Raw genomic sequence first — 24,324 nt, 5'->3', positions numbered from 1 at the left:
ACCGTACGGCTGGATGGGATGAATGTAGTTTTGTCATGTGTCAGTTTTTCGAGACAGAAAACGAAAGAGGGAGGAGAAGGAGGAAAGAAGAAGAGAGGAAAGGGGAAGAAATATAAGAGGAAGGAGATGGTAATTTCGCTCTAAATTTGCAAGACAGGTCTAATACCAAAGCTACTAAAAGTGTCTTTTATAAGCGCTCTGTGTATAAGTGCTGATAGGTTTGTCATGTGCCAGGTTTTTGAAACTGAGAATGGAAGGAACATGAGAGGGGAAAATTTAAAGTGGAAGAATAATAGAGATTAGGTACTTTAGGCAAAAATTTTGCTCTTTTGTTTTCTAATTTCATTATATTTGTGTATCATCTTTCAAGTCTATTTGGAAATGAAATAAAAGCATTAAAGGACCTTTTCAGTTAAATTCTATTTATTTAAAATGTTATTTATTAAATTCTGAACAAGTACGTGGGTATATTGCAATATGTCCTCTTTTTTTGTCTTACCAATTAGCTTTGTAAAAATATTAACTGTAATACCTGCCTACCTCCTACCTAGGTAGAAAAAGATTTTCTTTTTCTAACTTTATTTCTTTGAATATAGAAAATTGATTGGGTATGAAAACGAAGTATCAAAGGTAGGTTTATTATTAGCCAAGTAAAGGTAGGTGTATATATATTTTTTTTAATGTGTCTAGAAGAAAAATTCCAGATAGGATATTTCTCAGGCCACCCTGTTGTTCCTGTTATTACGTATAAAAGTGGTGATATTCAAAGGACGGGCTTTTCTCGCGAACCTTTTTGTAAAGAAATGATGGGGAGGAGAGGAAAAAATGAGCAAAATATAGCGAAGAAAATATCTGGAATAATGTGCAAACTGAAACTAGGTCATGCATTCCCTGTTACAAAGTTATCTACAACTCGAGCTCCCGTGGCTTGGGAGAAATTTTAGGGAAGAAAAGTTCAGGTTTTGTAGGAGGGGAGGGTAGGGGAATTTCTAGGAATGAAGTTTTACCTATGAGAACTGTTTTGTAATGTTTAATCAATGTTTATGTGTTTGATAATCCTGCTGAATTTCAACTATCAACCTAATGCCATTGTACATACATATTACCTACATAGGTACCTATCTATAATCATTAGTTTGTTTCCATTTGTTTTGGAGTAGTATCAGTAGGTGTATCTCTTCTTGTGTAATTAAACAAATCCTTAGATTACGTATATTTATCAAACAGAGATCTTAAATTAATCAAAATTGTTTAATTGGGAAGGAAAAAAATGCCTTAGGACTAAAAGGAGGAAATCCTTTCACACTTGTGATGGATATTATGACCTTTGAAGAAATATTAAAATGTACCTACAATTCGATCAATGCAATTTCAATTAGCTGAATAGCAAACTGGAAAAAACCGCTTTGTTCTGGAAAAAATTGACTTAAAATTAACATTAGTAATGAAAGGTTCTATGATAATAATTCATATTATGCCTGCGCTGTTATCAAACCAAAACTTTTTTCACCTTTGACCTAGAAAGCGAAAGGAAAAGTTGCTGGTGATGATGAGTTGAAATATTTATACCTCTACTCGGTGTATGAGTGGGTAAACATTAATATGATTTTGAATATGTTAAATATTTATGCTCAAGACACATGTATGTTGATTTGGATCCGAGTAACAGCAGTGAAATGGTGTTTACAATAATGAATTTGGCAATATGGAAATAAATCCACACATTGCTTTTGTCGAGTACTCGGGTAGCCTAGGGACAGAGAAGTGAATGTGGGGAGCATAACTTCTTCGAGTTCTCACTTTCCCAAATTTTCCATCACAAATTATTAACTATCAATTATTGAGATCTGAGGTAAGATTTTAATGATCTCTTATAGGATAGGTGATGAGTTCCACTGGTTATTAATAAAACGGCTAAATGTCTATAAACACTGTATCCCTTATCCTCTTACTTATCCAGACTCGACCCTAACATCAAACATCGACCCTCGACCAGCCTAACACCACTTGATCTCTGGACAAGTCCAACCCAGGTTGCCTCCTTCCTGGAGTTCAAGAGAGGGAGTGTGGAGAGGAACAGTAGTCCGCTGCCGCTGCTACTACTACAACAACAACAACAACAACAACAAACACTGTATCACTCCTTGTATTAAAATTGTAAAAATAATTCAATCTAGGAAAAAAGAGACCAGACTAGTAAGACTTATGTCCTACCATTACTCTCACAAACTCATATTTCCCGCAAGAAAAAAAAAAACTCCTCTAATTCCCTATCATTATGTTTTTTCTCTCTTCTCCATCTTATTTTTCCATCATTATTCTTATGTTTATGTAGAAAAAAGGGAAGAAAGAAAATAATGGCAACTTTTCTCCAAGAGTAACCTCCATTCTAATTAATGAGGATAGAACTGGCAGTACCTATTTAATTACCAGTTACGTCTTTATGCTGTCAACTTGGAATGAAAATTCTCCCCCATTCATCATAACTTGGTCTGAGAAGATGAAATGGGTAAATTATGAAAAGGATGGCTAGGATCTTGCATCTTGTAATTAGCTCACCATGTTACTAAGTGTTCTGATCTTGAAGTTCCACTACTGATGGCCCTCCTGCACCTAAAGAGGCAAGACATGATTGTTCTTACCTAATTATAGGCCCAGTAAAAACAACAAAGCAAAACTCATAGTTCTCATGTATAGGTACCTATAGTAAAATAATGCGTTGTTTTTGGTGTCTGATGATGTAATTGCAATAATCTTATTTTATTTTCAATTGGATTTTTATCATACACAATGTCAAATTGAGCAATGAATTATCTACATATTTGTTTATTTAAAGATAATAAAGCATTAATATAACATGAGGTAATAATACATTAGAAGTTGGCCAATAGATTTCACGCAAATATATTTTTATTAATTACAATAATATTGTTTTAACATTAACCCATTCATTTCTCTCTGTGTTTGTTCCGGTATTCACCTATATGCGCAATTTTGAAGGAAGAAAATCCAATTGATTCTGATGAACAGATCAAAAATAAGCCTGTTCCTGTCACTAGTTCAATAAAATTGGGCGATTTATTGTTTTTGTACTGACTCAAACAATTCTGTTGTACGTATGTGGAGTTTTGTGAGTTGTAAGTTACAGAAATGAAAGAAAAAAATATAAAATGAAGACAGGAAAAAAGACGTTGAAAAATATTTATTATTTTTCTAATATACCTACCTTATTAACTGTCATATGTCATCTAAGACTACAAAGTCCTACTATGTCAACAGTTTAAAAAGGCCTTCTTTATTTACATCATTTTCATTTTGATTTTCACTACAAACAATGTGAAATTGATCCTGCATTTAATCCCCCCCCGTGACCAAGGGCGTTTATTGAAGCCGATGGCCCTACTTATACCAATACCAATAATCCCCCCCGTGACTTGAAGGGTTAAGTCGGATTGATTATTTGATAAACGAGAAATGTTTCTGCATGCTCGTCTTCTCCCCAAACACAAGAAGTTTGGTTTGTAATAAATCGAATTCGTATAGAAATCTATTCAAACTGCCAAGATTTGTTCAAACATTTTCCCAGGTTGACCTCGCATGAGCGACGCAGCCTATTTTTAGTTTCGTCTGGTCCCCTCGCCCCCCGAGTTTCGAGTCTAATTTTGGTTCAACATTTCGACGTTACACGTCTCTTCACTCCCTGGCCAAGTCGACGACTCTGGTGGCAGATTTCGAACTCTATCGACAAGCTGATGCTCTGTGCAACGCGCGACCTGTGACGTGTTCAACGTATCAGAATCTAGCGGACCATTCAATGTAATGTGGAAGTAGATAATATTGTTATTGTTTGAAAATGTATACAACCACAGAGAGGTTTTGTAATCTCTTTTGAATACATTTTGCGGAATGGTTTTAGTTTTAATGTTGGCCTGATTAAAAGGACACAATGAAAGAGACAGTAACATTTTAGATTAGAACCCTACATCGCCTCGCTAGCAAAATTGTAGGGTCGAATCGTTAGATGGAAGGAGCAAATTCAAATGTACAAGATATAACATTTGGTTTTATTTTGAACAGACTTTGTTTAACTTTACTATCAGAATGTGACTGAAAAGGCCCGGAGCTAAGACGTTTAGTACAGAAGAGCTATGGCACAAGCTGATGATAATATTACACCGTGATCTCCCTAGTAATAACAATTAAAAACGACAGATTATGTCACTTTACTCTTGTTATGTTGGAAGTAAATTTTACATAGATAATACGTTTATATAAATTACTTAGGTATATGTAAATACTCTAAATATCGTGTGTATGACGTCATGTGATGGTTTCGAGTAAGTTCTTCCAGTTTTTAGAAAATATAAAATTAATTAAAAAACTTCTCACTTTTTTTTTCTCAAGTTTTTTTTTTTTTTTTTTCAGAAAAGTTTTAATTTTTAATTAATTCAAGTCCTTATCAATTGTTTTAACAGAAATGTGTTTGCTGTTGTGCTATTATTTTTTTGTTCTTTGTACAACGAATCAGATTTCATCAAATACAAGTACCTAGGTGCTTTTCTTTCTTCATAATTATCTTTGTTTCCTTTCGTTCAAGTCCCATGAGATTCTTGTTTCTACACTCAAACTTCAGACTTAATTACAGAACCTTATTCTCTATTGTGTTATACCTACATTCCTAGAGGAATATGGTCCGTAGTCAGCATTTTAGGTATTTACAAACTGTTTTATTCAGAGGAGAGTCATTAGAAGTTAAAAAAAAAATGCTCATCTGGTAGGTACTTACTCAAACATATGAACATAGTAATTGACTATGTTCAATCATACTCTGGTACTTAAAAAACATCTTGAGCTAAAGTTGCAGTTCTGTAATTTCCATCAGACAAAATATGTTTCTCTTCAAGAGAAATCTTAAACACCCTGTCAAAATGCGGAGCTAAATTGCTATAATAAATAGATGTGCATTAAACGCAGAAAAGAAGAGAGAGAAGAGGACCAGAAAAGAGAAGGAAAAGAAAAGGTAGGAGAGAGGAAATAAATTGCTGCATTAACGGGTGAGTGCTCTGTTTAAATTTATCATTTATACCAGCGATTTCCAACCGGGGGTACGTGAGAGACCTTCCGGGGGTACGCGAGAAAAAATTGTGTAATGGCGGACAAAGGCAAATTTTGAATTTTTCTGGGTTATCAATGCAGTACAGTCCAGGAAAGTACTGAATTTTGACCTCAAGGTACTGAAGTACTGATTTTTTTATTTTTATTTATATTTATTTATTTTATTATTATTATTATTTTTTTTTTTTTTCAAAAGGTACTGAGAGTGTTTAGAACTCAGTAGGTAGTAATGGTACACATCAACCTAGGTATGTGTAACTGTTACTCATTATGATGGTGGCAGGGGTACGTGAGATTAAATCTGGGCACCCAAGGGGTACGCGGGCGAAAAAAGGTTGGGAACCACTGATTTATACTATATGGAATACCAAGTTCGCAAGTTGAGAAACAGAAAAATGGGGAAAGAAAACTTGGCTGTACAGACAGAAAAAGAAAAAAGATGCAAAAAGGAGGTATCTAGCATTAGATTTCTTTTTTTTTTCCTCCTAAAAAAAAGTTAAACGAAGAGAGGGAGAGAGAGAGAGAGAGAGAGAAGAATCGACGTACATTTAAATTCTGCATCACCTAAAGATGTCATGAATTATAAAAATGACTCTAATAGTTTATAGTTTAGACATGTTTCGCCCGTGAAAACATCATCAGCTTTTTAGAACAAATAAACAGTTTAGGTAAATAAATATTCGAACCCTGGATTTCAATAAAGCGTCTTAAGAAATAAATATTCTAACCCTGAATTTCAATAAAGAGTCTAAAAGGGGTGTCCACACATAGTCGATCGATGTGGACTGAATCGTCCACTCTGCCTCGGCTACATAGATTTATCTCGTCAATCGACATCGATGGATGCCGTTCAGCGCGACGCGACGGCCGGTCGATGTTTGGACACATCTTTAAGAAATAAATATTGTAACCCTGGATTTTAATAAAGAGTCCAAAGAAATAATATTCTAACCAAAAAAGAAGGTACCTAGGAACCGCTTTCGCATTACTTCAAGCATTACTAAGCAATATGACCCTGGATTTCAATAAAGAGTCAAGATACATAAAAGTATTCTAACCCTGCATTTCAATAAAGAGACTAAATAAATAAATATTCTAAGCCTGGTTTATTATTTGCTGATTTTCTAACCCTGGTTTATTTTTTGATTTCAGGTGTCCAGGTCGATTGAGCCGGTGTTGACATTTGAGAGCGAAGGATTGTAAACATCACGGAGGCATCACGGATCTTACTAGGGGACACCGGAATCGATTTGGTCACCTTAGGACACCCACATCTAATGTAAGTCAACAAAACATATACATAAATAATAATTAATTAATGTAAACAAAAAAAGTAATAATAATAAACAGCTATCAATTGGCTTGGTAGGCACTTTTTCCCAATGGCATGTTCTCTAGCTACGTTTCAGAATAGCTTATAGGCAAGGTTTGAAGGGAAGTTTAGACACAAATATGTTTCTATACTAAAAGAAACGTAAAAATTTATTGCTTTTACGTTTTGAAACCGTCAGAAAATATTTACCCAGGGCTTATAAAAAGCAGAGATGAGAAAAATCTGATATGACTTGGTTGACACTTTGCGAACTCCCTTTAGATTTCAAACTTTGTAGACTCAATGCCTTGATCCCTGTTTGGGAATTGACGTCATATATTATAGGAAATATGTTTTATTCATAAACTTATGGCAGAGTGCTTTATATACCTAAGTATTAGCTTTATATTTTATCTATTATATGTATATTGTATATAGGTATGACGAATATGACGGTAGATGAGTACCTACGTAAGAAGCAAGGAAAGAGGAAAATCTGAGATGAAGTAAAATAAATTATTTCTGCTTCCTTGCTTTCTTCCCCTACGAAGAGAATTTAAGGACTCTTTTTTTAAGGCCTAATGGAAGGATTCTGTAGAATAGTAGAACTATAATGATTATGTATATAACAATAAGGTACTATACTCCGTATTTAGTGCTTATAAGTAAATTACGAGTAGTTTTTAAAGTGTTTTTTCGATCTAAAAGACTGACCAATGTAGGTAATAATAATAACTACTACCAATAAAGTACCTATATCAGGTATTTGAAGGCCCTTTAAGGCAAAGGCTATATTTCAAGCTGAGGGGGGAAAAGCGGTATCTTTTTCTAAAAGATGTGAGATAACATAGACAATCAATATTGACCAGAGAAAAGTGGTTTTCTTTCAATATTTAAAAGCAAACACCAAAAAACTCTTTTGCTGTAATACTGTGGAAAGTACTCACATGAGAGAAAATCTCCGTTGTGGAATTTGACAAGTCCTTTCACAACCATCATGTTTTTCATTTGGAATCCTTTTTTTTTTTTTGGAAATTAATTTATCGTGTTCATAACTTTCAAACATAAGACCTAACATTGGTAGGTACCTAGTGAGTTAAAATTATTTGAGATGTTTATCATTTTAGATATTCGGTAATCTCTTTCAAAGATACACATATATTATAGGCACTTACATAAAAGTCAGATATGGTTTGCTTATAATTTTTGCAGCAGGTGCCTATTCTAGAACATTTAGTAGCTGATTGTGGAATATATGTTATACCTAAATGAATCGCTGAGTGTAAAAAGGGGATTAGTCACATATTTTCGAATTTCACTTCTTTACAGTTTTAGATTCCTGATGGGTAGACGGTTCGAAAAAAAAGTCGGTCAAAATATAATTGAGTGTAAAAAGGGGATTAGTCCACTTTTTATAATGGCCCCAGGGGGAATTATGCCTAAATCGAATTTTAAATTTTTTTAATGGAAAATGACCGCTAAGAAATCCTTGAGAATGTACATTTATTTGATTTGTTTTAGTCCACCCGTTTCTATTTAGTCCACCCGTTTCCATTTTTGTCTCTCCTGAAAAATCACATTTTTGGACAGATCCCCTTTTTACAATCAGCGATTCTTATAGCTTAATAGGCACCTTATCAAAAAGAAGATTTTTTCCAAAAGCGTTGTTAAACAATAGGTAATGATTTTCGAGCATGATGTGCAAATTGCCTACCTAATTCAATAGGTCTGGTAGTGAAGGGGCATTACAACACATGTTTTCAATTTGTGAAAAGCCACATTTTCCCAGGAGAGAAAAATCGTACCTCCTCTCTCTTTCTCTCTCTCTCTCTCTCCTTTCCATTTTGGTTGGATAAATATTTCGGAATGTACCTACCGTACGACATATGGATAAACTTTTCATAACTTTGGTAGGATTGATATATTAAATGTATTTAGGTAGGTACCTACTAAATACTGGCATTCCCTAAATGTAGCCTACTATCATCTATGTACATACCTACTAATCGTAAGACGCGCATGAATTATAACTCAAATAAAAACTGAAAAACTAGAAACCAATTAACTTTCACACCCTGGGTCTCAAACAGTGATGTCTTTTTTGGGAAAATTTAAACACTAGATGAGTGTTTCTGAACTTTCCCAACTCCCTATACTGCAGATATTGTGAGAAAACTAATTTCCCTAATTGTGAGTTTTAGTGTGTTTGTGCTTATGCCATTAGCATTGGTACACGGGTTTCGTTTTTTTTTTTTATCCTAATTCCAACAAGGATTTTTTTCGTCGTTTTACAGGATATTATGTTCCCTATTTCTAATCTTAAAATAGGTAGGAACATACGAAAAGTAATGGAACTCAAACATAACTAGGTCTACAGAAGACCCATTTACAGAAGAACCACAAACATCTTCATGAAAAACGACAGCTATTCGTCGCCAAACACTTATCAATTCATCATACAAATCCAGGTATGAGTAAGCAATACAAATCTGAACTTTTCTAAGGTTTCAAGGAATATTTAAACTATCTAAAAACTTCGAATACCTAAAATATCTACCTATTTATAACTCCAAAACCAAAACAATTTCTATACATTACCAGAAGCGCGGTTTCCAATTCGAGGAAACAATTTATCAGGAAAGAAAAATAAGAGAGAAAAGCGCCTAAAGGTGAAATATTTAGGCAAAGAGAAATTCCTCACAAGTTTGAAATTTTGCGGCCCTCATTTTTCTTTTCAAAAACTGTTTTGCTCATGTTCAGGTGTTTAGGTCATTACCTAAACAACATTTTGGTCATTACCTACTCTATTCAACATTTTGAATATAGTTCGCACACGAGTTATTCGTAGTAAATGAATTTTTTCATGGTTTCATTATTGAATAAACTGGCTATTAGGACAGATTTATAATTATGTATAAACAGGCTACTAAATAGAGCAACACAGACGAGATGTAAATACTACTGGTAGCTACTCTTCTCTACTTGGTTTACACCAGTCGAAATAGGTAGGTACGTTGTTTATATTACCTAGATAGGCCTTGTTTAAACTACCCACGATGAAGACAAATACAAAAGTAAAGTTTACCTGAGTAGTACCTATGTTTTCGACGAATTCTCTTCGTACTTCATTGGGGAATAATGGATTGCTTAGGACGGCATTTCATCGAGGTAATTCATTATTCCTAAAGTGGAAAGTCGTGTCAGCTAAATCTTCCCAGCTTTGTACATGCACCTATTTAGAGCCTATTATCTAAAATTAACTAGAAGAATAATGTTTCGTGTTTATGGGTTTTCCTGAATACACAGAACTCTCATTTGTTCGACTTTATTTTCCAATTTACATCCCACCTTCACCTCGTCGGTTCACTTCCCTAACCTTTAATAAAGACCTAATGCTCATCACACGAGCTTTTCGCTAAATTTATAATAATAATTAATATCACAATAAATTAAAATCTATTGAAAAGGAAGAAAAACTGACAGCAAGAACAGAGGAAGGGAGAGACAGCAAGACAGAAACCTGTTATATTGGTGGAGATGCCAAAACTCCCAATTCCAAACTGATTTTAATTTGTATAGTTATTTAGGTCGCAAATATTTTTTCGACGTTTTTTCTACATTCTTGTGAAAGATTTAACTGTCAGTGGCACTAATCTTTTTAATTATTTTGACTTATACTTTTTCTTTGGTGCCAATAAGGAATTGTAAGAAAATGACAATGATGTAATAACCTCGATTTTCTCTTTGTTTCAGACAAAAACTTCATATAAATTACCAATGACTCTCAGATAAAGCTTACAGAACTCGACCAAGAGAAGTCGGTAAGTTTCATTTATTGATTTATCTATTTTTTAATAATAAGAAGATTACGTAGAAGGTAATCTAGGTCACTATTGTTGAGAGAAAAACGTGAAATTTTTAAGAAAAGTGGAATGAAGAACTGATGGGGAATATTTTCCTGGAATAAATTCCTCATGGTGAATTCTTACCCACAGGTCATTCATCTTTGAATTAGGGCATTGACCTATCTGCGTGCAAAAATATTTTGAGTACAAATCCATGAGAAATTGTATCTGAATTATACGTATATTACAAATCCTCTATTGTTGCCAAGGAAAGGTCGAAAAAGATGTTACTTTTCTGCATCAGAATCAAACCCGGGGCGAAAAGTTAATACCTTGAAAAGTGATTAATTACTTTCCTATTTCCTAATGATGCTTGTAAACAAGATGCACTAAGTGATGACGTCATTCGTCATGTTACCAATGTATATGTTACCGGTATTCTATATAAACCCGGCATTCTATATCGATAGAATACCAAGGTGTTCTTTCCTTAAAAAGCCTAGGGATTTTGTGAAATTTGAATAATTTCACAGATTGTCTGGTCAATTTACGCATTCTATAGAATACCTTGGTATTCTATAGGATGCCGGTTTATAGGTATAAGATGCCGGTAACATATAGATATATTGGAGTAAAAAAACGCACAAATATTGTCAACCGTTACAAACGTATCACCGCACCGTGGACCGGTGTGGTAGGGCTGTAGAAAAACTCTTTACTTTATTTCAAAGCCTCTCAGGACCTATGTATTTCATAGATGTTACTCGAATCCCTATATTCTTGTACTTGACAAGAGAAAAATGGCCTGTATTTTTCCGTTCACAGAGGCGACCAACTGACGGCAACAGTAAGTCTGAAAATTTAGGATTCCATCGGGACATAAAAAAAAGCTTCAATACCTACTAAATACTTAACAATCCCCTCTTCAAAGCTTCTGTCCTTTCCAACTTACTTCACTTTTCTTCTTCCCCTTTCGTATTTATTTTTCCCATTTCTTCCCTTCTATTTTTATTATGTGCATGTATGTGTACCCATTTCTTTACATCTTTATTGATTTTCGTCAATATTGGTACTCCACTCTGTCAGTCAAGTCTGTCTATCTACTTCAATCGTTATAAGATAATTTTCAGATAATCGTTATCAGATTCTGTACCTATTACTTGTTTGGTGCTTTATTTTTCTTCATTCAGATATTGAACGAAAAGCAGCAAACGACGGAAAGGTACAGAAAAAGGCAGGTCATTTCCCCCTCTTCCCAATTATTGTAGGCCCCTTCCCCCCCCCTCCTCCTAGTGAATAGCCCTGTATATTGTCACTTATCCATGACAGAAGCCTTCATTATCTTGACAATATCACTCTTCTGTGAAACTTTAGAACCTACGAATCTATACTCACGGTGCTTATGTCAACAATATAGTTATTTGACATAGTTGTACCTACCCCCTGGCGGACAAGCCTTTTTCTATGGGAGAATAGATGGGCCATTAGGGTGTAAGGAGAAATATCAATATTGCACTAAGGCCTGTTTATTCAACAAGAAAAAAAGTAAACCGTTCTATGTCTAACCATTGTATTAGTAGCCTTTAAAGGAGATTTTTAACAGCTCCCCATTTCCTCTTCATTATTACCAGAAGAGAATGGGAACAATGACGAAAAAGGACTAAATAGTTTGTGATTAATTTGGGTGAGCATCTGAAATGTTGGCAGGACTGCTATTAGAGATGGACAAGGGGGTCAGAGGACTCAGTAGATACAATATTACGTACCTATATGAGTAAGGGTAATATTGGATGAGCCTAATACAATTATACCTGAACGAATGGATATACAACGTTGATAAATGGTACCATTGTCAAATCAATCACTCCAATTATTCGACAAGATAAATAGGTAATTAGGCACTTCGTATTCCGATATAAAAATGCGAACCGTTAATCGCATATTTCGAGCCTTTGAATGACGCATATTTGAGATACTTGCCAATCTGTATACATATTCACATTTTGTTCCCTGTAAAATTTATAATAATTTGTGGAAAAAGCGCAAAAACCTTGTTGCAAAATTTAAAGAATATGATACTTTCGTGATGAGAAGCATTGCTTTTTCTGGGAATTCTGGTGAGAAGCTAAACAAACTCTGTTCAGAACCTAGAAGATTTTTGAGTTCAAATTAGGTATAACCTATTTATCAGGTAGAAATTTGGAGTGAAGAGACTTTTCGGTATCACAGCAAGATAAGCAAGGTGCTATTTAATTATTCCGGTCTACTGTTTTCGAGCTCTGAAATAGAAGGCCCCGTTTGAACTAGGAGTGAAGGAAATTGATACTGGGGACAAGAAGTGTCGTGACAGACTGTCGGTAGAAGACATTTCTGTCGTATGACATTTAATCATACTTGAGCGGGTGGAGTTGAAAAGGTTTTCCTCTGAACTCAATTCCAGCCAGTGGTGAATACAAGTTTGCCCTTCTCGAAATGAGAGGTACGAATTATTGGTTATCGTGTGCTCTGGAGAAAAGCAGAAAAGAGGAAGTAAGCTGAAAAACAACCAAAATGGTTGCGAGATCTTCAGAGTTCCATCGTTTGTTTATTTCGAATGACGTCAATTTATCGGATGCGGACAATATAATGATAACCGAGTTTCTTTTACACCCACAACATCGGTTGAAACGTTTGAAACTGTTGACAAGTGTGTACAATTCTTTACTATTGTAATGGGCTCAATATGTTTTAATTTATTCTGTACCAAATACATAAGACCTTGTTTAGACTGCGGGAGTAAAGGGACTTTTCAGTCTCATTCTGGCAGTATAAACAGGGTATATTCTATTCTACTTCTAGTAAAAGTTTTCGAACCCTAAAATTTGTAGGACATTATACGCACAAAACTTTTGATAGGTACTTTTAGACTTTCTAAGACCAAATTTAGGGAACATTTTCACCTCAGAAGCCCTTCGCTACTGATTATTGTGACTCCTGACATTTCCCATGTGATGTTATTTTTATTTTTCTAATAAAATGTAATGTTATTTTGAATATACTCATGTATTTTGTATACAAATGTAGTGTATTATGTACAAGTATACGTATACATAATACATACCCACTGTATACTTCTTGTTAGGTAGGTACAGGGAACATGATGTTGTTATAATAGATATACCTGATACAAGGTGTTCAGAATTTGTGAAGACTTTGAAGTCCCTGTAACAAGAAGTCCTGTGTAGGTACGATATTAACGCAAATCTTTCAGAATTTACTCTTTTCAAAAGAAAAAAAATAGGATTGCCCATCACCATGTACATTATTATTATTTATTTTGAGCCATGAAATAGAGAAATTTTTCAGTCATTCTTCTCAGCTCCTAAAACCCTGCCATTCAATACAATACAAGGGTTTTCATACCTTTCAAAAGGCTCAAACCTGCCATCCTATTCCCGCAAAGTTAGAAGTGCCCACATTTTTTTCTCTTCCCACAGAAACTTTTCTTAACACGTGTATAGAAGTTAATAATATAAAACTTGCAGACAAAAGTACGCAGTTGCGTAAGCACGTTCAAACTTTGTACACAATTGCTAAGTACGTGGTTTGCGTAGGTAGGTACGAGCTTATTCTTTATAATGAAAAGTATCATTTTCATTTTCAGATGCGCTTTGGGAAAATCTCTTTTTGAAAAACTCGGAGAGGAAAAGAAATGAATTTTTCAAATTCCCTAACAGTACTTGTGATCTCTGCATTTTCTACGACAAATATTTTTGTATTTAGTTCGCCTTTTTAATACTTTCGTTTTGCGTTTGACTATTTGAAAAGCGCTTTAGCTCCTGAGACTTGGCGTTTTCTAATTGACACCATTTTTGTTTTTCCAGGGTACCAAAATGGCGACTGTGGACGGGAGGCCGGCCCAGTATGGGGTTACACTCCGACAGCTCCGAGAGCTCATGGAGCATCGTGGTCGTGAGGGAATCGCCAAAGTTAACGAGTTGGGGGGCATCCAGGAAATATGTAAAAAGCTGTACACATCTCCTAGTGAAGGTAAGAACTTGCTTTATAAGACCAGTTAGACCAGCCACTCACTATCATGTAAAACTGACAGACTTGATCAGGTCCGCCTGTAAGCTCTACCTGATAGTTAGTGGCTGACCTAAGATTTTTTTGACATTTAGGTCCACTGGATGAATCCTACAGCAAGTCTTCTGACTAAACCCATAGGCCTTGGAACGATGTATAGGTCCTGTTTATACAGGTTTAAAAATCCCTTCCAATCTTATGATTGGGAGGATTTTTCAACAGGACTACAGCCTCGTGTTGAAATGTGCTTTGGACAACTGCCAGAAAGCAGCTACATGAACTTTAGCCAGCATAAAGTCAACATAAAACTGTAGACCTATAAGCACAAGACAATTCCAGGTAGAGTCTTATAACTCAAATCCGTAAGCGAAAAGCTCGCTCTTGCGTTCCTGATGAAAGTCTTTCCGGAAGTCTTGAAAAAATCTTCCCTTGTCCCTTCTTCATTATACTTCCCATTTTCTTCTCCCACTTTCATTTCTTATCTCTCCTTAGTTTACCAGTACTTGTGCTTCCTCTGTATAGTATAGTTATAGGTAGGTAGTATACCTTCCTCCTTAAAACTCCTTCCCAACTTTTGTACAAGTTGTAGTTCTCTGATTGTTTCATTTTCTTTGAGATTACTTTTTGTATGTTTGCTTCGAATCCATTCGAAGTTTGTTCTTTAATGGTACCAATGGCACTCAATGAATACAAGTCGAGAAGTAGACATAATAGGAGACAAGAAGTGCCTTATGTGTATGCACAACTTATACTAACTAGCCCTTGCACCTTGGATGGGAATAATGTAAACGCCCGTATTTATAATAACAATCTTGGCAAATTATTGGAAAATCCTCCTGTTTATCTATGGATAACGCGAATGATAAATCCTTGCCCGGTAAAACCGGAGATGAAATTATCTGTCTCCTATAAGTAGAGTTGGGGTTCTACAGATAGATAAACTACAGCTCCATATCGAAATTAATTGTCTAATACAGTGCGGAGTTACACAGCGTAGCTTTTGAACCAGCGTTACAGTTGACAAAGTTCGGTATAAAATTCTGCCCATCTATAAATTTTAGCGGGCGGAAAAAGACATGGAGCGGAGAGAAAATTGAGAACGGCTAATCAATACATGCGTCTAGCTAAAGCCAGGCATTGTACGCTATACAGTCATTATAAACCTGTCATGCATACAGGGTACGGCCAAATCTTTCTGGAATTTATCAGAAGAAGGAAAAAAAACTTCTCTTTTTTAATCCTTATCTCGGAGGTTTGATAGAGGGAACAACAGAAGGCCTATCGTCCCGAAATCTAAGAAAAAAGAAAATGAGGAAGACAGTCCTTAATTATTTATTCTTACCGTGTTTTTCGTTGGGTACATTTGAAATTCAGTACTCAAAAGTATCGTTTGAATTCCAACATTCTAAAAAACTATTGATTTTTGGAGAATTTCAAATGCCAAGACACGACAGACTTTGAACTAAGAGAGGCACGTGGGGCATCCTGTTTCGAGTTACACTTAATACCTAACTTTTACTATTATTTTTGAACAAAAAAGATTGCGTGTAACTTGTAGGTATTCCTTACACCTACACATCATCAAGTCCGCCTCCTCTTCTAGGATTTTACGTGCTTCCAGCCTCGTTTTACGTAGCTTTCTGACAAGGCTGAATTTTGCGACTATTCAGAAGGGTGATCCTTGCATGGAAGCCTGTGTAAGTGATTACTGCTGAGCACTATTGCGTCCGTTTTGGATCGTGAGGTTCGTGAGCTATATCAGTGTAGAAATGAAACCTGGTCCATTCTTGGCTTCTACGAAAGGCCGTGCTGCCTGTGTCTCTTGAAATTTAACACCCCATGAGAAATAACGAGAAAGCTGATAGGTAATGTCCAGTAAGTTACTTTTTCTGTATCAACGAGTCAGGCTAGCCAGTGCTAATTCTATGAGAAAATTACTAGGTGAAGTGGGGAATCAAGGAAATCCACTTTCCTGGAAGTTTAATTAAACTTGGATGAACGTAACTTAGAACTTGAAAAGAAGTTTAGAGTAAAGATAAAATAGAGCTCAATTCCGTTCCACTTTTCCGTCTATTTTGTTACCTTTGTTTTATGGTCTTATCGATTTTGAAGGAACTCTCCAACTCTTTGAAAAATTTTGAGCGTTTATTCACCATATTATCTTACTGAACATTACAAGAAGTTATATACATGTAGGGTTAAAATTTATTTGTAAAAGTAGTAGCTACATTCACTTTTTTCGAGGACATGTAAAAAAATCTACATAAAATTGATTTTATCTGAAGAGACATTTGGAATATACTATGCGCATCAGCAAATTTTCCCGTTATTCCTTATTCAGAATTTCGAGAAGAGTTTTTAGCAACAAATATGCTGAATGAAAATGCTTTCTATTAAGCATTATAAAACACTTCACTCGAGTTATCAATTATTCAATGACAGCTGCAAACTGTTCCATGCAACATTTTCAGAACCAAATGCAGCGCTTAATGAATTACCGAGCACTTTGGAAAATAGAAAATATTTTCTTCTTGGTGACGAACAATTTTGTCGCTCGCGTGACTGACACAGAAAAACTCACTGTCTGCTTTTGATGTCTCCACCTAATTATTATCATGACATGGAGGGTGGTGTCATCATTTATATTAATTAATAATTAAGTAGCTTGTGGGCGAAGAGGCTGAAAGTTTAGAACAGCATCAGAATTCTTGGAGGATGAGGAGAATATAATTTTAAGAGCCGATCTAACCCTAGAAAATATTGGAGACAGATTGAGATGGACTGCAGAAGGCTAATTTCATTTCTATTTCTGTTTCAGGTCTTAGTGGCTCCGCTGCCGATATGGAGCACAGAAGAGATACTTTCGGTTCAAATACAATTCCTCCAAAACCACCTAAAACCTTCCTGACGCTAGTATGGGAAGCTCTTCAAGATGTAACTCTTATAATTTTAGAAATTGCAGCTCTAGTTTCTTTAGGTCTCTCCTTCTACAAGCCTGCTGATGAAGATGGTAAGTTTTATGAAACAAAATACCTAGGGGGAAGGTTCAGCATTTAATGCAAACATCTTTTCATAAAGTTATGGTTGTTACATTTTAGCTAAATTTTAAATGGGTTTCTAATAGCCTACTATGCATCAAAACCCTCTGAAACCAACCTACACCTGCCTTTATTGGAAATGATAGCACAAAGTGAGATTAAATATTCACAAGCTTTATCATACGTGAAGTTTCATGAATGATGTAAAGTAGTAAACTTTATTCATGGCACTCAACATGACAGCTACTCAAAATGATCCTGTCATCTCTTCTGTTCCAGTTTTTGATGATGACGAAGCGAAGCACGGTTGGATAGAAGGTCTTGCTATCCTCATATCTGTGATTGTTGTCGTAATTGTTACTGCTTTCAATGATTACACCAAAGAACGTCAATTCCGAGGTTTGCAAAGTCGAATCGAGGGCGAGCACAAATTCTCAGTAATACGACAGGGTGAGGTGAAGCAAATATCAGTTGGTGATATAGTCGTTGGTGATATTTGTCAAGTAAGTTCATTGTTCTCATATTATATTTGATCCGTATGAAGATGTTTTTGATTAGTTACTCCAGCATTCATCATTCATCTTTTACAGGGGTAATAAAGAAAATACATACCTGCCTATATTATTTAGAGCTACAGTTCCTTATTCCAACAGGAAATTGGAATTTTTAAGCTTACTTTCGTCGGAATAATGATTTAAATCCGGAAAAAGTCCAATAATGAGTGATTTTTGTTTTCCAGATAAAATATGGTGATTTGTTACCGGCCGATGGTTGCCTGATACAAAGCAATGATCTGAAAGTCGATGAGTCTTCTCTAACTGGTGAATCAGATCATGTCAAGAAAGGAGAGGCTTTTGATCCAATGGTGCTTTCTGGTAAGATAGATAGTTTTCTTCAAAACTGAAATACCAAACATCAGACAGTCGGTTCTTCGTCTCAACTTTAGCTTGATCTTTACACCCAATCCTGAAATGAGGCCTAGTTTGTTTGGTAAAAAAAAAAATAATAATAATAAAATAAAAATAAAAAAAATAGAAAACCTGGAATAGAGTGTGTGATGATATGATTATTCGATACTAAGTAAATATTATGACATTGGCAATTTGTTTTTACATTTCTATTTACTTGTGTTAATCGACTATTTTGATCCCTAGGAACTCATGTCATGGAAGGGAGTGGTAAAATGCTCGTTACAGCAGTAGGTGTCAACTCTCAGGCTGGAATCATTTTTACCCTTCTTGGAGCTGCTGTGGACGAACAAGAACAAGAAATCAAGAAGAAACGGAAGGGTACGTTTGGTTTATTTTATCCGTAACTTACCTATTTCATTAACTTGTTTATGTAATAAGAAATATTTTTCCAACCCACCTACTCCTCTCAATGTTTTGTTACAAATCGTATGCAACCCTTTCTAACTGTTGGTGGTGATGTCTTTGAATATGTTTTGATTTCTTACTATTATGATCACTTTCGTTGTGATTCTGATAACTCTGAAAGATAGTCTGAACAGTCTCAACCGATTCAAGATCCTCCATATCTATATCGTCATTTAATCTTGGATTTCTTTTAGTTTTCCCAACTTGACTATTAATCAAATTATTTATAGGAATTCATTTAATTTTTGGAAGCATTTAACGTCACTTTAGTCCCCGACAAAGATAACCCTAATATCAGGTTTTCTTTGGAATAAATTTTGGGTGAAAAATTTCGGCCGCTTTTAATCTCCTTTTACGATCAATGCTGAAAAGTTTACACAGCCTAGATATTTTATCAAGTCTCACAAAGGTTCTCTGTGTCATTTATTTTCAATTTTCCAACAGTTGTATCCTTTTGTCCCTTGAACTGGATTTGTTTTTCTGGATCATATTAGAAATATCCATGACACAATCACAGCTATTTGTTTTAATTTTATCACAAACAAATTCAATTTGCAGCGAATTTATAAAGAGCATAGCTTTCATTTAATGAGTATCACTTGTGCAAAAACTATCCGAAAAAGTTATTAGACAAGCTCAGAAATTGGTGTATGGTTGCTTCTTTGTGTATATCTTGCATCCCAGGAAGGTTGTTTGATCACGAAAATTAAAATGGTCCAGTCTTCTTCTTATTCTTCTTCATCATCTTTTTCTAGAACAGCTGCCCTTATTTTTCTTTGAACAGAAATGTTGCTCCTTCATTACTTCTTTCTTCCTTTTCTTCTAACTCTTTCCTGGCATTTTTTTCTTCCAATGACAATCACTTTTATCTTTGATATTTCATTTGATAAATTATTTTGAGACTCCTGTGGATTTTTTCGTTCCATTTATATACGTTGCCTATCAGCTCTTTTTTCATATCCTTTTCTAAAATTTTCATTTTGTGTTTGAGGTTTTTCAATTGAATGATTTTTTGTTACACAGCGCGTTCCATTATGAACCCAATAAACCACAGATATCTTCTCTTATTTTATTCTGCATGTCGTATTTCCACAGCTATTTTTTCTCGTTCCTCTTTTCTCTATAGCAATTTTTTTCACACGTTGCTCGGTATCCCGGAATTTCTTTTTTGCTACCAATTTCCATAGTTCTATCTCTTTGTCTGTTTTATTCAATAAAATTATTAATTTTATCCAAATTCTATTTCATTGAATTATTTTAATGTTTAATAGTGGGGTTGGTTTAGCAGCGTTTACTATTAATTTCAGCAAACCTAAACTTAGGTGCCTATGTATTGTGAACCCAATGCGCATACTCGCAAGCATGGATCTACTTTTGTACATATTTGAACAAATTCAATGTCTCTGTCCATTCGTTCATTTTCGAAAGTGTGAAATAGAAACCAAATTACGAGAGCACTTTTGCTTTGAAAGATTACCTGCGAATACTTTGCGAATAGTATTGAAACTTTGTAATGATTTTTCCCTGCATCTAGCCAGTCTCTAGCCGTGTATACATATTATTTTTATATTAGACATATTTATACTCGTGTCTAGTTGGTGTCTAGTGTCATGTCATGTCTATGAAATATCAGTTGTAATTCATATCTTGTGAAATTTAAAGTTGGCTCCCATCCGAAATCTAAAGGTCCTTTTTTTGCATAGGTAATTATTTGACCAACAATTACCTCCTGTAAGCTAATAAGTAACTTCCTTGCCTGAGTGGGTATCACACTAGGCTTGGGCACCGGAGGTCCCGGGTTCAATTCCCGACAGAATCGAAGTTATTTCGGCACGCAGCCTCGTGAGGACAATAAATTGAGTAGCTACTTTAGTCTTTTTTTACATGGGTAATGGGTAGATTATATTTATGCTCAATGTTCATAAAGCACAATTTTATGAGGTCTTATAACATGACATATGAAATCAAAGAGCTGCACTCTGCAGTGGGAGCCAATTTTTTTCACATAATAATAAATTGTTATTGTATTTTGGAGACAGCATAAACTTGGGTCTCGCAGAAATCACAAGCGCCGGATTGCGCGTTACACAATGAAATCTGCGAAATATATCGTCGCTAAAAAACAATACCACCTAAAAAGCATTTTGGGAACTTTTCAGCAGAAAATAATTATCTGAAAAAAACTCACTTTCGAGAGTGAAAAAAATGGTTGATTTGTGATGCTGTTTCAAGGCGATATGGTTTTAATTACCCAGAAGAATAAAAAATCTATTTTCATTACCATAATATTATGGGCTTACTATTTAGCTCTGATTTTTAGCCCCAGTTTCGAGCGTTTTATGACTGAATGAAGCATTTTACAATAAAATTAGCTTTAACGGGAATCTAATGGGATTAAATATTTTTTATTTCATTTTAATTCCAAGGTGACAAGCGTTTTTATTACTCTTATTATTACCTGCGTGATATTTCAATCAAGTCCAAGTTTAAGCTGTCTCTCCTACAGTATAAATGACTAGTAACTAGTGCCCTCCCCCAAACATACCTGTCCTTTACTCTAAAATTGTCATGATTGTGTTTGAGCATTGCCAACTTGCTAGAGTAATTCCCTGGCTGCATTGTAGTTTATGTGTTTGGATCACCTGATCAGCAGGTGCTTTAGTTGGCCCTCTCCTTGAATCATTAGTTGGCCCTCTCCCATAGAGTTACTAACTGGCCCTTTGCAATAGAGTTATTAGCTCGCCCTTTGCAACAGAGATATTAGTTGGCTCTTTCCAATAGAGTTATTAGCTGTCTCTCATTAGTGACATTAGTTGGCTCCTTGGAGTCACCCACTCTACAGTAGGACTCAGTGAATATTTTATGTGTAACACGATAAGCCCCGGGGTTGTTTCAATCTATTGACACTGCATGGGATTCCCCCCCCCTTATTTCTGAAAATATTTCTTTACGTGTGAATGTCACCTCAGTCCAATGTTAATAATACCTTGTGCTGACCAGAACAACCCAATAGTTTGAAACCCCTCATGCCCTTTCTTAGTGTTTTTGTTGCTGTATGTAATTTATACCTGCACGTTGATTTGCCATGAATATGACTGGGAAAAACCCATAGAATAAAAAAATATCTAAATGACTAATGTAATTTGTAATACAGCAGGAATGAAAGGGTAAGAACATCGGAGGCAAGTAATGATCAAACGAAAGATATGGTGAGAAATGTTTGAAAATGGGAAAATTTTGTAGGAATGGAAAAAATGGAGAGAACAGAGGCATGGGACTTTGTAATCTAAAGAAAAATGAATGTGGATGGTGAATTTTCTACCTAGAGAGGAGGACATGGGAAGAAATGTAAGGAGATAAAAAAGTAAGAACATAAAAAGCAAAGTAGAGAAAGAGAGTGGTAAAAAAGAGTACCTATTCTGAAAGGAGAAAATAAAGAAAATATCTTTACTTATTTCATTCCTACACAATTTTCTTCATTTTCAACACTTAAAGTTTTCATGAATAGCATTTTGTAAATTTCACAAACAGAAACTTACCAACCAGCTCGTGGCAAATTAACGTGCTTTCATAGTTTATTTATGTTTCCTAGTTGTTTTTCTTTCTATTTATTCCGTTACTAACTTAGTCGGATGTATTTCTCCTTTTGCATGCTCACCCTTTATGTTGATCAGAAGAGCGAAAGTCGGGCAAGAAACGAAGTATACCAGGTGAATGGGGATTTTTCGAATTTTTCTCTTTTTTCTTACAGACTTTTCTTGATTTTGAAAAGCTAAAATTTTTGATCTCTTCGGGCCAAATACCAATTTTTTCCCTGTTTTATTTTTCCCATCTGTATCGCTATTATACCGAAGTATTAGTGGAGATGCCAAAATAACCGTACTACAATTATTATCCTTTCTCTCTTCCTCCCTCCTCCTCTTCCTTCCTTGCTTATAGTATACCAAGGATTTGAACGGATCAAACTGGACAATTTTATGGTGTACTCACTAAATATCCAAAACATCCTCTCTCACTTAATGGGGTCTTTGGACTCGGAAATATTTTGGAATTCTAAACAGATTTGTAAAAGTATTACTTCTCCCTCCCTTCCCCCCCCCCTCTCTCTCTCTTTCTATCTAAGGCCCTGAAGAGGTTAAGTAAAGAAGTCTAAATACATAATAAAATAAACATCTTTCTAAACAATGCTTCTCAAGTAAACAAATTTGTGATGGTAAATTTTATTTTATGACCCTTCAATTTCTTTCAAATAACCTTTTACAGTTTGGACTCATTTGCTGCGATTTGACTTTTGATTATTTTTGAATCTCTAAATCTCATTTTTCTAATCCAAAGGTTTTTCAAGTACAAATTAAAACTTGTAAATTATTTTGAAACTATCTTTAGGAAATGTTACCCACATTAACATAATACATGCTCTTCCTAAATAATTCTTCAAAAGAAAAAGCAACTTGTTCTTTAACCAATAACTTTAACTCAGAGTTTATTGCTGAATAATATTTGAAATTGAAATAATATGAAACTACAGTTTTGACATTTTAGAAATATAATAATAAAGAAAATATACCAACCTATATCATATTTATTAGATACTTAATTAAATCAGGGCCCTCACTGTCAGATTATTCGCTTCCTTTGCCACTTAAATTCAGACAGCTATGAAGCAAAATTTTCAAGTCAAATTCGAATATATTTTGATCTGTGCAGAGTACACAAACACACACCTTCTCTCACATCTTATTCTAGGAAGAGGTAAATGATATAGTTCTTGTAAATAGACCTCTCCAACCCCCTTTCACTAGCCACGGGTATTAAAAAAATCAGGGGAACAGATAATAAATATCATAGATAATAATAAAAAAAAGAATAAAATAAAACATTTTAGCAGCTACCTACCTAATACCTAGCTACATTTTTTTACCTACCAACTGATTTTAGTTTTTGTTATAATGGAATTGTATTGAAAAGAAACTACAACTACAATTTCGTAAACCATCTAAAAATTTATAGTGAAGTTCAAATAATTGTAACGGATTTTAACCCATAATCCCCAGTAAGAAAGACACGTATTATGAGTCTTAAAACGGACTATATAAAAACCCGCCTAAAAAAAAAAAAAAAAAAATAGGGTTGCCTCTCCTCTCTCCTCTCTCCTCTCTCTCCTCTCTATCTCCTCTCTCTCTCTCTCTCATAACAACTTGAGTTGCGCCGTAAAAAGAATTACTGTACCCTCCGTGCCGCCGAAGAAGTCATTTTTAACCCCGGACTCATAGGTTCTATAAATACGAAAATACAACTTCTACAAAACTATTAAAGGACAGTCAACGAGAAGTTGTTATACCTTCATTATATAAAAAACGGATGTAGGACGCAGAAAATCCTATAGACGGATCCCCTTTTCTAAAGTATCTATTCAAGGTCACGCTCAGAAAAGGGAGTATATGGATTCAGATAATAATAATTAATATAATATAATAATAATAATACCTAATTAATAATAATAATATATAAATAATAATAATAATAATAATAATACATAATATAATAATAATTTTTTTACTTGGGATAATTTA

The 24,324-nt window shown here is 34.8% G+C and overlaps 1 protein-coding gene across 1 annotated transcript in view; it reads left to right on the top strand.

The window, feature by feature from the left end:
• The window catches only part of LOC103505247 (plasma membrane calcium-transporting ATPase 3), a 73,879-nt gene that overhangs the window by 11,200 nt on the left and 38,355 nt on the right, over positions 1 to 24,324 (top strand). The window contains exons 3-10 of the mRNA XM_026821145.1: positions 6,268 to 6,394; positions 10,181 to 10,248; positions 14,136 to 14,301; positions 17,156 to 17,347; positions 17,655 to 17,878; positions 18,115 to 18,250; positions 18,530 to 18,664; positions 22,426 to 22,624. Of these exons, the coding sequence (XP_026676946.1) occupies positions 14,145 to 14,301; positions 17,156 to 17,347; positions 17,655 to 17,878; positions 18,115 to 18,250; positions 18,530 to 18,664; positions 22,426 to 22,624 (1,043 nt within the window). The 5' untranslated portion in view covers positions 6,268 to 6,394; positions 10,181 to 10,248; positions 14,136 to 14,144. The remainder of the gene's footprint in view (positions 1 to 6,267; positions 6,395 to 10,180; positions 10,249 to 14,135; positions 14,302 to 17,155; positions 17,348 to 17,654; positions 17,879 to 18,114; positions 18,251 to 18,529; positions 18,665 to 22,425; positions 22,625 to 24,324) is intronic.

This window comes from Diaphorina citri, unplaced genomic scaffold (assembly GCF_000475195.1).
Source record: "Diaphorina citri unplaced genomic scaffold, Diaci psyllid genome assembly version 1.1 scaffold1, whole genome shotgun sequence".
Lineage (NCBI taxonomy): Eukaryota > Metazoa > Arthropoda > Insecta > Hemiptera > Psyllidae > Diaphorina > Diaphorina citri.
The sequence above is the reverse complement of the archived record's forward strand: the minus strand, read 5'-3'. Positions and strand labels throughout refer to the sequence as shown.